At 35.9% G+C, this 14,808-nt stretch overlaps 1 protein-coding gene across 16 annotated transcripts in view; it reads right to left on the bottom strand.

The window, feature by feature from the left end:
• The window catches only part of PARD3 (par-3 family cell polarity regulator), a 444,307-nt gene that overhangs the window by 199,408 nt on the left and 230,091 nt on the right, over positions 1-14,808 (bottom strand). For all 16 annotated transcript variants that reach the window (XM_063148480.1, XM_063148541.1, XM_063148508.1 and 13 more), the window contains 2 exons: positions 6,849-6,974; positions 5,102-5,481 (listed from right to left, as the gene is read on the bottom strand). In XM_063148480.1, coding sequence (XP_063004550.1) covers positions 5,102-5,481; positions 6,849-6,974 — 506 coding nt within the window. The remainder of the gene's footprint in view (positions 1-5,101; positions 5,482-6,848; positions 6,975-14,808) is intronic.

Here is a 14,808-nt window from a genome sequence, read left to right as displayed (position 1 = left end):
TTGAGTGATTTGGAACAAGGGAGGTTTTTTTTCTCCAAGTAAAGCTCAGACCACTCAAGAAGATCTTTGATCAACCTAATAGAAATGTTCTTTTCCCCTTATGCTACATCCTGCTAATGGTGATCAGAAGTGGTTTTAAAAAATGGAAAGATGAAACTGATGCAGTTTATGCTTCTTCAGTGACTAATAATGCTCAAAATTATTTGCTTCACTTTTGAATCTCATTTCTCAAGGTCACTGAAGTAATTTAGGCATCTACACGCTTCATTTCAAAACTGACAAACACTCTGCATCTGAACAGGAATTTCAAGAGAACATATCACTTCAAAAGAAATTTAAAAAAAAAAAATTAAAATATCAGTTCAAAGTCTGGCTCAAGAATCTGTGTGGGGAAAACAGGAGAGTATAATGAAAAATGCATATAAATCTGTACACTTCAGCTCCACGATGCAGGATATCTTACAGACAAGTTCAGGGTCCTGTCTTACACACACTCATGTATGAATCCAAGCAAAGCAAGTAACTGTCCATAGATGTGCTCCACTCCAGAGCAAATATGAGGCCATTTCAAATTAGCATACTCCCAAACTATCTATGCCAACTTATTTGTGTCTCTAACAGCTTCTTGCAGAAAGGAACTTGTGTGCAGCAGGGCTGGGTGTCACTGTGCCATGGCACTGCATGCCCAGGCCCCTGGTGGCACTTGCAGAGTTCCAGGTCAGCTCTGTATACAAGATGCAGCATTATTAACCTCAGCAAGGCCAGCAAGCCAAACAGGAACACAAGGAACTCTGAAAAGTCTCATAGTCCTGCTCACATCTACAATTTAACCACATTTCTCTCCTGCACTGTGCAGAGGGGCTTCCTTTGTTTCAGGACTCATCTTCTAGAACACAGCTGCTATGTCCTGTTTGTGATGGGTGTGATAACTGCTACAGCTTTCCCGACAGTTCTGTCACTCATTTCTTTCCCTTTCTTTTTCTTGTTTTGCAAGAGAGAGGCCAAAAAAGAAGAGATAATCACAACTCCCATGGCTGGTGGCTAAGTCACCCCCTGGAAGCGGAGAGATGTGGACTGAAGTCCAGATGCACTGAATAATTAAGACAAAAAATTAGCAAAATATTTGGTGGAACTAAGACCAACTTAAGAAACGTGAGATCAGTGATGACATTTTACTTCCTGAATTTTACATTTAAATTAGCTATACAAACATGTAGTTATAGACAGAAATCCTATGATGCAATAAGCATTATACTGAAGGGCAAAAAATTAGATTAAGCTAATTTCCAGACTGAGTACTTCAAGCTTGTCTTAGTCCAGCAGTATCAAAAGCAGCAGATATGAAATCTGAGTAGCACAATGTCCAGTGGAAAAGCAGTCTTTTGAATGCTTTAGTGAGTATCAGGCTAAATGCTGTGAGTTACTAAGTGCTCAAAGACTGAGCCTTAGAGCCATTTGCTATATAATTGGTTATTTATTATTTAAAAGTGTTGGACTTAATTCCTCTCAGTTGCATAGGCTCAAATACTTGCAGCCAGAGAAGGAGCACCCTGTGAGTGCCTGGTCCTTATGAGCTCAAGGCTCACCCTAACACTCTGGGTGATGTATCAGGGGTCTTATTTTCTTTATTCATTAGCTGCAAAGAACTATTTTTATTTATTGTTACTTACTTTGGTGTATCAATTTACACCAAAATGTATACAAACACAGGCTCACTGTCATGTCTTGCATTATCTTAATTTGTATGAGCTATTAAGCTAGACTGCTATACAGCCTTAATGGCCTTAGAATATCAGCAATAACCTCTACATCTATATGCTAAAAGTTCAAGCCTTGACCTTTAAGGCAAGATAAACAGATATCCATTTTCATTTAGAAAAGCCAACAAACATTCCACATTGACTGAAACATATGACTGACCTTCTCTTCTGACTTTATTAAACTGCTAAATCCTATCAAAGTTCAGGTTATTTTAAAATGCCAAATCAGCAATAAATATTAAGAAATCATAATTAGAAAGGCACATATTGTAGAATTATTCTATGATTGTCACCCTATATCATAAAGCTTATGCAAGATATAAAAATACAGCTGTAATAAAGAAGGTCTGTCTGTACTACAAAAGAGTCAATTCTCATATACTACATCCATTATCAGAATGTACAGGTTAAATGAAAACTGAATTTCAAGACAACACTTTGCATGCCTTAATGCACCCCACAATGAGTTTTTAAAGTAATGATGCTAACTGGTGAAACAACTGCTGTCTGTCAACTACAAAAAAGAATATTTGTTAAAATTCTATAAATCCTGTATTATATTACAGCATCATTCCTTGGAAATAATCATCCAAAACAACCAACACCCCTATTGAACTCATATTTACAACAAAACACTTGGGGCATCCTCAAGCATATTGCTGCATTCATTGCTCCATATGTGTGTTCTCACAGTGATCAAATGTAAGTCAAAATGGGAGGGCATGCTTCTTTCTACAGTGGATATTAACAAATGAAAGACAGCAATGATTAAAAGGTATCTTTCCTTATGCCCATTCTCTTTATTTTTACCATGAATAAAACATACTTTCTGCCTTTATCTACAGCCTGAGTTAGGTGCCATTCCACCATAAGTAGTATTCTCAAATAAGTCAACTGTTAGAAACAAATATCCCCTTTAAATTTCTGAAATATATTCTAAATATATTTCAAATTTCTTACTTTTAAAGTGAGAACTTTGTAAGAGCCATCAAACTCCTCTGCTATGAACTAGATGTTAAAGTATCTTTGAGATCACTTTTAATCTACAGGTAGCATGCTACTTCTTTACTCCAAACCTAAGATATTAGCACCAGCAAAGATAAATTACATTATAGCCTTGGGGGCAGTATTTCTGAAACAGTATCCAGGACAAGATGACCAAACATAACATCATATCACAGTCAAAAATCCATAAAATGCCAAATTATATTCTTGCATCTTATGAGGAGCTTTAACGCCATATTTGTTTCATGCAAAAATATTGTGGTCCCAAATTATATATTTATATTTGTTAGTGCTTTTAAAATAATATGAAATGTTTATTTCCACTTCTGGCTGAGAATTATTTTATGTACTGTCCAAGTAATACTTCTAAAGACTTCCATGGGCACGAAAAACCCAGGGAAAAATCACTGCAGTGACAGAGAATATTTATAAGCAACTGATTCCTTACTCAACCAATAACAGCAAGTTTTTCCAAGTAGGCTGATCTGAGCTGATGGCCTAGAGAAATTCTTGAAGGAGCATCAACAACAGAAGCAAACTGTCAACTCAACCTTATGTCATCCAAGTTTGTAGAGCTTAAAATTCAGCAACCAGAAAGAAGCAATCTGGTGGTTCATGTGAAGTTCATAGAAAGGAAAGCATAATGATAATGTGACAAGTAGCCTGATACATGTGAAACTGTAAAATCTCTACCATTCAATACATTGTTTTCAATGTCCCTCAATAAAAAGGTTAATTAATAAATAGCCTTAACATTAAGCACATAAGAGTATCTTAAGGGGAATGTACCCCAAGTTCATGGAAAATACTGTCATATGGGTAAACTTTCTGCTGTGTAATGTAAATACTGTTCTTGTTGCTAAAGACCAAATTATAGCTAATCTTAAACATGCTCATTTGAATACCAAAAAGCTTACAGCATGTATAATCATTTTTAAAAATCATCTCCCAAGAGCTAAGAATACTGTCATCTAAATGTCATTTTATTATACTTTCAACTATCTGAAAAGCATCTACACGTTAACTACAAAAACATACCAAATTTTCTCACATCATAAAAATTTCATGGATGTACCAATGCATCTACCTGTGCACATATAACACAGATGTTGAGATAAGCACACACTACTTTAAAAAGTGTATCTCACCCCCATTCAAAGTATATTAGCCTAAGGGCCAAGACAGGAAATATCACATTACATCTCAACCAAAGGTTTTAACATCTCAGTGGAAAAAAATGAAAGCTTTAGCTGGAAATTAGAATGTCCAATTTACCAACTGGATCCAAAACACTCTTAAAATCTAAAGGCAAAACTCAATTTGAAAAGTCTTAACTGCGAAGTGCAGAACATTTTTGCTTAGTTGTTTACATTAAACAGTTCACCACTCGCTAGGTCTTGGCCAACAGAATTTGAGGCATTTACTGCACTACTTTATTAGCCGAGAAACAGAAAAAAATATTAAAGCACTTCTCGAAATGGCCTCTTGCAGGCATGCTGAATGCAGGGTGGGTCTCCTGGGCCTGCTCTCAGGGACAACTTAGTGCCTTGGTTGCAAAAATCAACCCATTGTGTCAGAGCATTGGGGGGTAGGACAGTCGGACAGAGGGAGACGAGGGATCTCTGCAGCCAGGTTGGGGAACTTGGGGTTTATTGCAGAGGGCCTGGGTGCAGGGCCCTGCTGGGAGCTGCCAGCCACAGCTCAGAGCGGGCCCCAGAGAAGAGAGGGGGTGAGAGCATGAGCTGGTGAGAGGGTAAGAGCGTAAGGGAGTAAAAAAGGTAAGAGCATAAGGGCGTAAAAGTGTCAGAGAGTGAGGTTCCTGTTACAATACAATAAATCTTCTTCTGTCTTGAATATTGTAATTCTCACTAACCAATCTAGTACAATATACAAATCCTATAGCATTTACATACACAGCCTATAAGAATCATTACATTACCATACTGTGTTACATTTTAAACCCTAAAAACTACTCTTTGGACCCCTTATGCTAAGCTAGTAGGGTCTGCTTTGACACTTGGACCTGTGTGCAAGCAGAGAGTCTTGTTTCATCAGAAGGGGATTACCTTCAGTCTGGCCACACCATTGTTTTCTAGTTGTTCAGTAACTAAGGTATCTCAAAGCTTGCTTTCATTTCAATCTTACTTATAGTTTCTATATTCTCATAATCTTTTGCCAGACAATCATATTGATAAGGCTTTCCTGTTTCATCTCCCCCAACACATTGCACTCCTCATGCTCCTGCCAGCCCTCCTGCCTAGGATAGCAGCACTGGGCACACGCACACACCGTACACACACATCTCCTGCTGCACGAGGAGCATGCTGGTGCCTTACCTTTCCTTAGCTGTATACTGAGCCTCTTCCCTATCTTTTTGGTGTTATAGCCACTGTTGGCAGTGGAGGTGAGAACTTTCTGAGGTGACGGTACCAGGCCGGAGGGCGGTTTCCCTGATGAGTTGACACTATGAGGTAGCTGTGAGTAGGAGTCTGTCTGGTCAGAGTGGTTCCCCACTCTGGACATTCTCTGTAAGGTGTGAAGTCCAGAATTGTTCATGCTTTTCCCCTCAGCATACTGGGAGTCGGGGCTGAAGCGGCTGGAGTAGAACCCGCTCTCGCTCTGGGACAGCTGCTCGTACTGCTCCTTGTTGGCCGCGGGCACCACGTGGAACCAAATGAACGGCGTCCGCATGGCTTGGCGGAACATATGCTGGGCTCTAGGTTTTCAAGTGAACAGAAAATCAGCAAATTAGGACTGGCAGACTACGAGATATTATAAGCATAATTACTGATGTTAATTAGGCAACACGAGCTGACAGACACATTGCACTCAAGCATAAACCATAAAACTTGAATCTGTTCGCTCGCCTATTTGGTCTGCTTTTCGCTAAGGTTTACTGCTTCAGGGCAACACTATGGTTAAATATGCTTCATGACTAATGTAGCAAATACTGGATTCAGAAAAGCAAAAATATTAACCACAGCCGTGAAATGCAGACAGTTCTATAGCAGGACTGCAGTGTCCTTTTGTTTTGAACCTTGATAATTGCAATAATTGCGATAACTGTTACCACAGTGACAACAGAATTATTAGAATGAAAATGACTAATTATAAAAGACTATGTATTCCACAATTTTCTGATTATATAGAGTCTTGCAACCAGTCTAGCTTACAATTCATTTTTTTTCAGCTGGTAGTATATCAGAATACAACATTAAGAAATGGGAAAAAAAATGCTCAATCCTGTACAGACAGACATTGGGCTTCAAGGTCAGAATCCAAAGTACACAAAGACAACAAGGTCTCTTCACAGTCTTAACAAACTGTGATTCAGAACCTTAGAACAACCAGAGACAAGCTGCTTTCAACCATATGGTGCAGGGTGATGTTTCAACTCAGGTTAGAGTCAAAGAAATTAAAGCCACATTTCAAATATATATTAAGTATAAGATGATCAGAACAAACAATATTTGGCCCTCAGAGTGTTATGAATTTCAGAACAATATGATCATCCATGAAATTACTCATTACCTGCATACCTCTTTTCAATCTTTCTCTTACCTGAGTGTGAACTACAATCCCCTCTTAAAAGTCTTTCTGATTTATTTTGAGATTCTCCCAAGTCCAGACAACCACAAACCAAATATTTATCTCTCAAACTTCTCCGGGAAGTTTCTACGTATACAGCACCTTTAGTTCTCACACAATCAAGAAACCTCATATTTTTAAAATGTTAAAAATAAAGTCCTTATGTTGTCCATTTATATTGATGCATTTAAAATGGTGCATTGGAAATATAAGAGTAAATGTCATATGGGAATTTCAAGAAAAACAGATAACCAATATAAGAAGAAAAAAATCCATCATGTATAAAAACAATCAAATGAGAATTGCATATACTCTAACCACAATAATAATCCTGGGGGTTTTTTTGTCTGGCTATATAAAAGCCACTAATGCCCCTAAATGTATATTTTCTTTATTAGAAAGACAAGCTTAGAGGTTTCTTTCTTACCTTCCTCAAATTGTTCCAAGGTGCTAAAAATCAAATAATGCAATGTAATGTGTGGTAAGAACACTTACTGCTCGAATCTCCTGTTCCGCAGGTCTCCGTCATTAATCCTCACAATACAATCGTTCTCACGGAAAAGGTTTTCCTGCTCAGCTTTTCCACCCTTCTCCAATCGCTTCACCAGCAGCCCCAGCGTTCTGGAACAGTAAGATTACAAATTATTATTATCTGAATAATTTGCAACATAGAAAATCCTATTGATTTAGTACTTTATTATGATCACTACAGAAACTGTATTTTAAACCATCTTTACCTTGAAGTAGGACAGCACAGCTTCAAATAACTTCAAGAATTAACTGATTTATTATCCCTTTTCCATAAAACAAAAAGTCTAGGTGTATCAAACACATCTAAAGTAAGACTGAACAGGCTGTGGGATGACAGCACATTCATTCTTGAAAAAGGACAATTTCTGTGTAGTAAAAACTCCAAGAACCACCACACATCTGAGAAAATATATCTTTTCTGTGAGTTAACTAAAGCTGAATAGGTTTAACTTAAATTTTGAATTTTTGAATTCTAAGAGAATGCCACAGCCTTCACTACTCCTTCTGTCAAGTGAAACATGGGGTCATCTCATGTAATAAGCAGCCTGTAATGAGGCATGGATAGAGAACTCAATAATTTCATGAGGTCCAAACAATTTTCTTTTTCATTCTTAACATTTTTTAATAAATCAAAAAAGATTAAAATAAAAATTTAAATGCTCTTTCTAAATTCAGAATCTTATCTTAAATTAACTGACTGATAAAATTTTGGATTTGATAGCTTCTGTCCAATGAGTTAGTCCTCTCTATATCTTACCCACAGCATCATCTTAAGGACATATTTAGAGAGAAAAGGTAGACAAATATTCAACCTGAAATCATGAAAAAGGATCTTGAAGAAAGGACTTCTGAGGTACTGGCAGGATAGTATGCAAAGTCAGTGATGCTTCTATACCTGAACGATAATTCAATCTTCAGGATTATTCTTGCATCGACACTGCATTTGATTTCTTTTTTAAAAGAAGATCAGCTTGACAGCGAAATCCCACAGGATGTATCAGTGGGTCAAAGTCACATCAGCAGAGTCAACAGAATTACTTTTTTCAGAATTCATTTCAAGGCATGGTGAGAAAAATACTTGGTCCAAATCAGCAGGAATTGGAAGAGCACAGATGACTTTTAAGCAAAACCCTTTCAGTGATCACAGCACTTCCATTCACACGTAATACCTCAGAGTACATGAGCAGTCAATAGTGCTTAAAAGGACTCCTCAAGTGCTCAAAAGTTATGTACTCACTTGAGCACTTCAACAAACAGGTCAAAAAAGCAAAATTAACTTATTTCTTCCACTTTAGATTCTTCATTTACCAATTTATCATCATCATAAGCAAATAACACACTTTTTTTTACAGAATAGTCATACATTTTCTCCCACAAAGTAGGTGAAGAAGTAGGAGAAATGATCCTAGTAGTATTTCCATTTTGGAATCACCTAGAGACATTAAGATATGATGTTGAAAGGATCTATAAATCTAAACAGACCATGAAGAGAAAAACAACAAATTCTGACAACACAAATCATCAAATGAAGCTTGAGTCAGACATTTGCATGACAAAAAACTCTACAAGTCCACAACAGTGGCACACTAACCTAATGACCATGTTGTACTGCAATTATTCATTATTACATTAAGTAGTCACAGGAAGTAAAACAAAACAAACTTTAAAATATTGATTCAATCCCTTTTTTCCTTCTGTTCACTAAAAAAAATGTGCTGAAAGCAGTCTCAGATTTTTAAAACTGATAAATAATTCTAAAGAAATTATGGATGGTTTGATAATTACATGAAGAATCAAACAGTTATATTAACAGTAAAAAGGAAAACTACTTGTATGGCTTTGCTATGCTATTTTTATCAGAATTATACTTTTAACACATAGAAAACTGATGTGTTAGAAAACAAGTTTGTGACTTCTTCACTTTGTGAGCTGATGAATTTCTTTTGGGGAGATTGTCTTTGAGCCACAAAGTGAAGCTACTGTAACTGTAAATGGGGAAGAGATAGGCAAAGGAAATTATAAAATAGGGAATGCTACATTTAAGAGAAAACCAACAAAATACTTGAGCAGGAAAGAAAGGAGTTGTATCTACTCTTCCTTTTCTTTCACTTGATGCCCAACAGCTCTTTGATGCAGGTGCACTCCTCTGCAATGCCCAAAGACAATTCCCAAATGCCCAAAGAATTTGCACGTGCATGCAATGCTGGCACAAGAGCATACAAAGAAACAACAACAAGTGTTTGGTTTATATGGTTAACTACAAAAAATACCAAACAATATCTACACAAAGTACAACAATCTAGGTTAATTTAATGACAATACACTACACAAAATAATGTGGTTATTTCATCCCAATGTCTCAATGTACTTAGGATTACAAAATAATTGCTCTATCAATAGTTTTGACATAGCATTTTTTTTATATGCTGCTTTCTACTGTCTCACATTCTGAATTTTTATCAAATTATTAATGCAAGATGCACCTTTATGCATGGTTTGACACTTCATAAATTTATTCCACTTAGGCTTTCAAATCTGTAAAAATATTACTAATCCTAACCAATAGTAGAATAATGTAACAGATAAATAAACTACCAGTCAAAATTGTAAATAATCTCATTAAACAAAGGCTACAAGTTCTGCTAATGAAAGACTGCTCATCTCTAACATGGCATATGGTGCTCGTGAGGATTTTGCATTTTAACAAAAGTTAGAGCTAGGTTAACCAGGCATATAAAGCTAAAGTCACTGGGAGCAAATTCAAGGCCGGATGAACAGACTGAGTCAAAACTAAAACCAGGCCTCTCATAGTGCCTTTTCATTTATTTAATTTTTTACATAAACACATGGCACAAAAGATCACTCTCGACACAATTCCAGAAACAATTTCCCAAATGAGGGTTTGCATGGCAGAGAAAACTAGATCTATGGAAAATGTATGTTCTTCAAAAATTAACAAAAGCCTTCCAACTTCCTACAGTATTTCTTCAGCATATTATGGTTAAATGCAAGAATGTGACTCTAAAAAAGACTTTCTGGGAATTCATGTTTGTTGTTGCAGCAACTGGAGATAAACAGAGTAGACCTGATATTGCAAATATGCAGTAACCTAAAAATAAATTGAATTTTTCCCTGCCATATGCCACCATCATTAATCCTGCAAAGTGGAGTTATACTACAGCTTCAATATTATGTTCCTTACATTAGGAAGACACAAATTTTGAAAGCATCTAAACTCATCCAGTATAGAGTACCAAAGTCAGCATATACATTTTTTTTAAACAAAACCATGTAGCGTACCAATGGATGGGTACATTTGAATTTACTTAATTTTGTCCAGTTAAAGTAAGTCAACACAGTTTTGAATACAAATTCTTCCATTACAAAACTTTTCAATTCCAACCTTTTCAAGAATGAGATTAAGTATCATGTGAACCTTTGCAAAACACTCTGCAAGTCTACAATCCTGTTGAAACAATAATAAATAAAAAATTTCTACCTGTGCTGTTTTATACTAACATGAGCTGACACAGAATCAGAAGGGAAACTGCCAAAGCACAGAGCTCAATCTTTGTATTTATTTTAAATACTTAATTGGGAATGTAAGCAGCTGAGATTATATTAGCATTTGCACCACTGTATTTCCATGAGGTTCATTACTCTAATTATACTATTAAAATAAACTCAGCTACATGTGTTAACATTTCAGTTCTCAGTATAAATTACAACCAATGATAAAACTAGAAATAAGCAACTATTTTTTTATTGACATGTAAATTGCCTGACTTAGTTGGGGTAGTTGGTGAAATGCAAACTCTCCACATGCCATCCAGATGTATGGAAATGATGATATTTACCTTAATAAAAACTGACAGTGGAAGTAAAAATAAAAACTGACACTGAGCATCTAGAATATGATTTGGCCATCATGGCCCATGTAGAAACTGGAGTTATTTATCTATTTACCTGCAAGCTAAATGTAGTGTAATCAAATCAGACAGAATAGAAAATGGCCAATTTAAATGTTTACGTAAAGTCGCTGACATGAAATGGCAAAAACTAGATTAAGGTACAAAAATAAGGATTGATTGAAAAGCTGATGTGCAGCGGTTTCATGCTTAGAAAGATCTATGAAAAGTTCTACAAGAACATAAACACAGTGTAAAATTCCTAGATTCAGAGGTCAGAGTAGGCAAATTGGCTTGTTTGTTCAAGTTAAATTATTGTGGCTACTCAATGCTAAATTTGACATAAACTCCTTTACCCAATATTGACATCACAGCACTGCTATGGAGGCATTTAAATTTCATGCCTGAAGTCCAGAACAAATTCCCAATCTTTGGCAATCACTCCTCAGCTTTTTAGCTAGATTAATACTTCAAATTATGCTTATAAAACTTCTTAAAGGCTGAGATCAGACAGTTTGAATTCAGATACAAGAGTGAGGGAATGGTACATTCACTCCACAGAGAATTTTTTCCCCATACATATGTTTTTGAAAGTCACGGCTACCTTTGAGACTTAAAAGGCTGAAAATGCAGAAGAATAAATGGAGAGGCAGACAGCACAGACCTCCTACTTGATCAAAGAGAATATGATCACTAGAGAGGCACCTTGAAGGCAATATTATAGACTCTCACTATAGACAATGGACATTAGATATTACTTCAGTTTTCTTTGTACCTTGAGTATAAGACTAAAATTTTTACAGTAACACATGAAGTGAATTTATAAACTTTAGAAAATGAAGGATATTTCCAATTAAAAAAAAAAAAGAATAGAAAGATAATAAAAATTTTCAAATTTCTAGATTTCTAGTAGGGGTAGTTGGGGTTTGTGTATGTTTAAACGCCCACCTCCATTTGAGGTTTTTCTTTCTTTTTAACAAAAGCTGCTAGATTTGTCATTTAAACTGACAAAAATTTTCTTTTTTTCCTTTCTTTTGAGACTTCCTAATATTTTAAGACATTTAGGATATATAACAAAAAATATTTTTAGCTGCAAGTTTTAGATGTACAGTTAATCATGGACTTTTTGGCATACTTCAACAGAAAAAAAGCTGGCAGAGCTGTGCATACCTGTTTGTATCAAAGTAACATGTCTGATACTTATTAGTGGATGTTCATTGTGGGGTTTTCAGATGAATATCCAAATCCTTTTCAATTCTGCTTTACTAAGTAGACTTCAGAGTAGACTTGGGACTATGGGACTCTGATTTCCATATCATTATTCACAGAGATTTCTGATGTTCTCTCATATATTCCTTGTGTCAACTGAATCTCTTTCCAAAGACAGACATGGCAGGAATTCAGAAGAGAAGCTAGGGTATAGAGCTTGAGATTTCAAAAGCAGAAGAGGCCACATAATGGTAAATTAGGCTATAATTACTGTTGAGCTTTCAGAGAACTTGGTGCATCCTCACTTAAACATCAACAGAACATCCCACATCATCCAGGCTGCTCAAATGAGATTCTTAAGGGACTGTTTGCTCCTGCCTCTGAGCACCTAATAAGAAGGAAGGATTGGTGGTATGGTAATTTTGCAAACAGTTAGAATTTTCTTTCCTTTCATATTTTTAATCTCATTCATTCCCTCCTTTTTCCACTCTATCTGAACACTTTCCTACTTGCCACCTATTCTTCCTTCATTCTATTTTCATTTCATGTCTCCTTTTCTGCTCAGCACTGCATCTATGCCATTGCAAAAATGTGCCAGCAGGTTCGCAAACAAAACTTTTATCCTTAAAAAATGCATAACCATAAGGTGATGAATATGTATACCCTCATCCCTTTTGATAAGGTGAATAAAATCTGCTAACAAAATCATATGATCAAATAGGCCAATAAAAGACAGATACATTTCTAGAGGCAAAACCAGAAGGATAACAAGGAAACATACATAGAATAAAGTTTCACCATATCTTTACAAATCAATAGTACTTTTCCCAGAGAAATACAGTGGTTTTTATTTTAAAAAAGTCTCAGTTTTACTGGACACAGAAATAATTTGTAGCATCTATATAGATGAAGCAGAGACCTTTACAGATTTTGTTCCAGATCAAAAGTTAGTACTCAAAAGATGCTCATTCCAAACCCCCAAAAGAGCATGAAAAAGCCAAATATTTTCTCAACAGAAGTAAAGAATAGAATTATGGCACATAATTTTTAGAGTTTTGGAGTGCTTCCTTAAGGAGGAATTTTCTGGTGTAAATATTTTGGTGGGAGAAGGCTCCTGCCTATTGCATAGAGAAAAAAAAAGATGAATTGCATAATACTTTTTCAAGCTATTGATTTAATAACCATTGCCTATAGAGTAACATTCTAAACAGCAAGAGAAAGGAACTACAAGAAAAGTAACTGAAAACACAGCATAACTGGAATTGAACAGTAAGCAAATACAAAACAACAATGGGAGAGTGGATTAATCTATGTAACAAATGAGATCTTTTCTTTTTGGACATCCCTCAAAGTCTTTACTCAGTCCTGTGTTTGGTTTTCTATAATTAGGTTTGTACTAAGCACATCCCCAATCAAGTTATTATAAGCAGGGAGTTGTAGGTTGATTGTAGCAGGGAGAATTATTTTTTGCAGCCAGGAGGAACAAAGAGCAGCCATGTGCTACAGTGAGAAATAAGTAGGAAGCAGAAGATCCCTGCCATGCATCTGCTCTCCCTCTGAATCTAGCAAAAGGAGAAACAAGTGTGTCTTAACCAGGAGAGGAAAAAAATTAACCAAATCCCCACCAACTGCTTCAAACCTGAGCCTGAGTGTGTCCCTTCCCCTGCCCACACTGGAGGCAGCTGGAGAAAAATGTGTTTATGCTACCTGAAAGCACGATGAGACGTGGATATGCAGACAGCAAAGCACAACACATCAGAATCAATCCCAAGCAATGAACTGTGCTTTTCCTTCATTAGAACACACAGGGCATGGCAGAAGACTTTTGGAAATATTCTAGATCCTCCCCAACTCTGCTCCTCTACACTTTCAAACATGGGACCAAGTGTCTCCCCTCTTCAGCAGATTATTTTGTAGAGGGTCAAAAAAAATCAGCAATTACACATATTGTCCATTTTTCAATGAAGTGAGTTCTAGCAGTATGAAGAAAAAGAGGGTACATTTTAATATAAAAATTATATCCCTTGTAATAGAATTGGCTTTTCCAGTATGTTCTGATTTGAAACATATATATTTAAAATAGGCTTTCCTGCAGTAAAACTTTATCAAATAATTTTGCATGACATAGTTAAATTTCTTTTTTTAAAAAATTACATATTTTATTTCTGTTTATGGCTTTTTCCTTAACATGACCTCATTATGTATGAGCAGTTTAAACTTTGCCTCAGACTTGACAACCACATTCACAGGCTGGAAGCAGATTTTACTCAAGTTAAAATTCTTATTCAAAATGTCAAAATACATATTTTAACATCAGCATTATTAAACAAGTACTTAGTAGGCAGCTGACATGCTTAAACCAGTCTTTTCCTTGGCCTTCACACTGCTGAAATCCCAGATAACTGTGAGAACATTTCAACCATTCCTAACTCGATGGGATTTACTTCTGAGTTATGTCTGAAGTACTGTTCACTCATGGCCTTTCCATCCCCACCCTGAATTTACTGAATTTCAGATTATGAAGAGAAAAATTCACCACTTAACACAAGTTTGCTCTTAATACTTGTAGTCCCTAGAAAAAGTAGCTTTAAAGTAAGACAAATTACATTTTCTCATAATGCATGTCAGTGTATGAACAGTTCATACTGTTCAGGCTATGAAAGAATTGGGTTTCAAGCAACAAGTGCAAATAAAGCTCTTATACTGTGTTTAAAATCCCATGAAGATACTCAGTATAGAAGGAAAAATACCTAAAATACTCTAGTATTTCTGAAAATAGCATATTAATATTTGAGAGATACACTTGT

This window comes from Melospiza melodia, chromosome 1, assembly GCF_035770615.1.
Source record: "Melospiza melodia melodia isolate bMelMel2 chromosome 1, bMelMel2.pri, whole genome shotgun sequence".
NCBI classification, from domain to species: domain Eukaryota; kingdom Metazoa; phylum Chordata; class Aves; order Passeriformes; family Passerellidae; genus Melospiza; species Melospiza melodia.
This window is presented reverse-complemented; position numbering and strand designations above follow the sequence as displayed.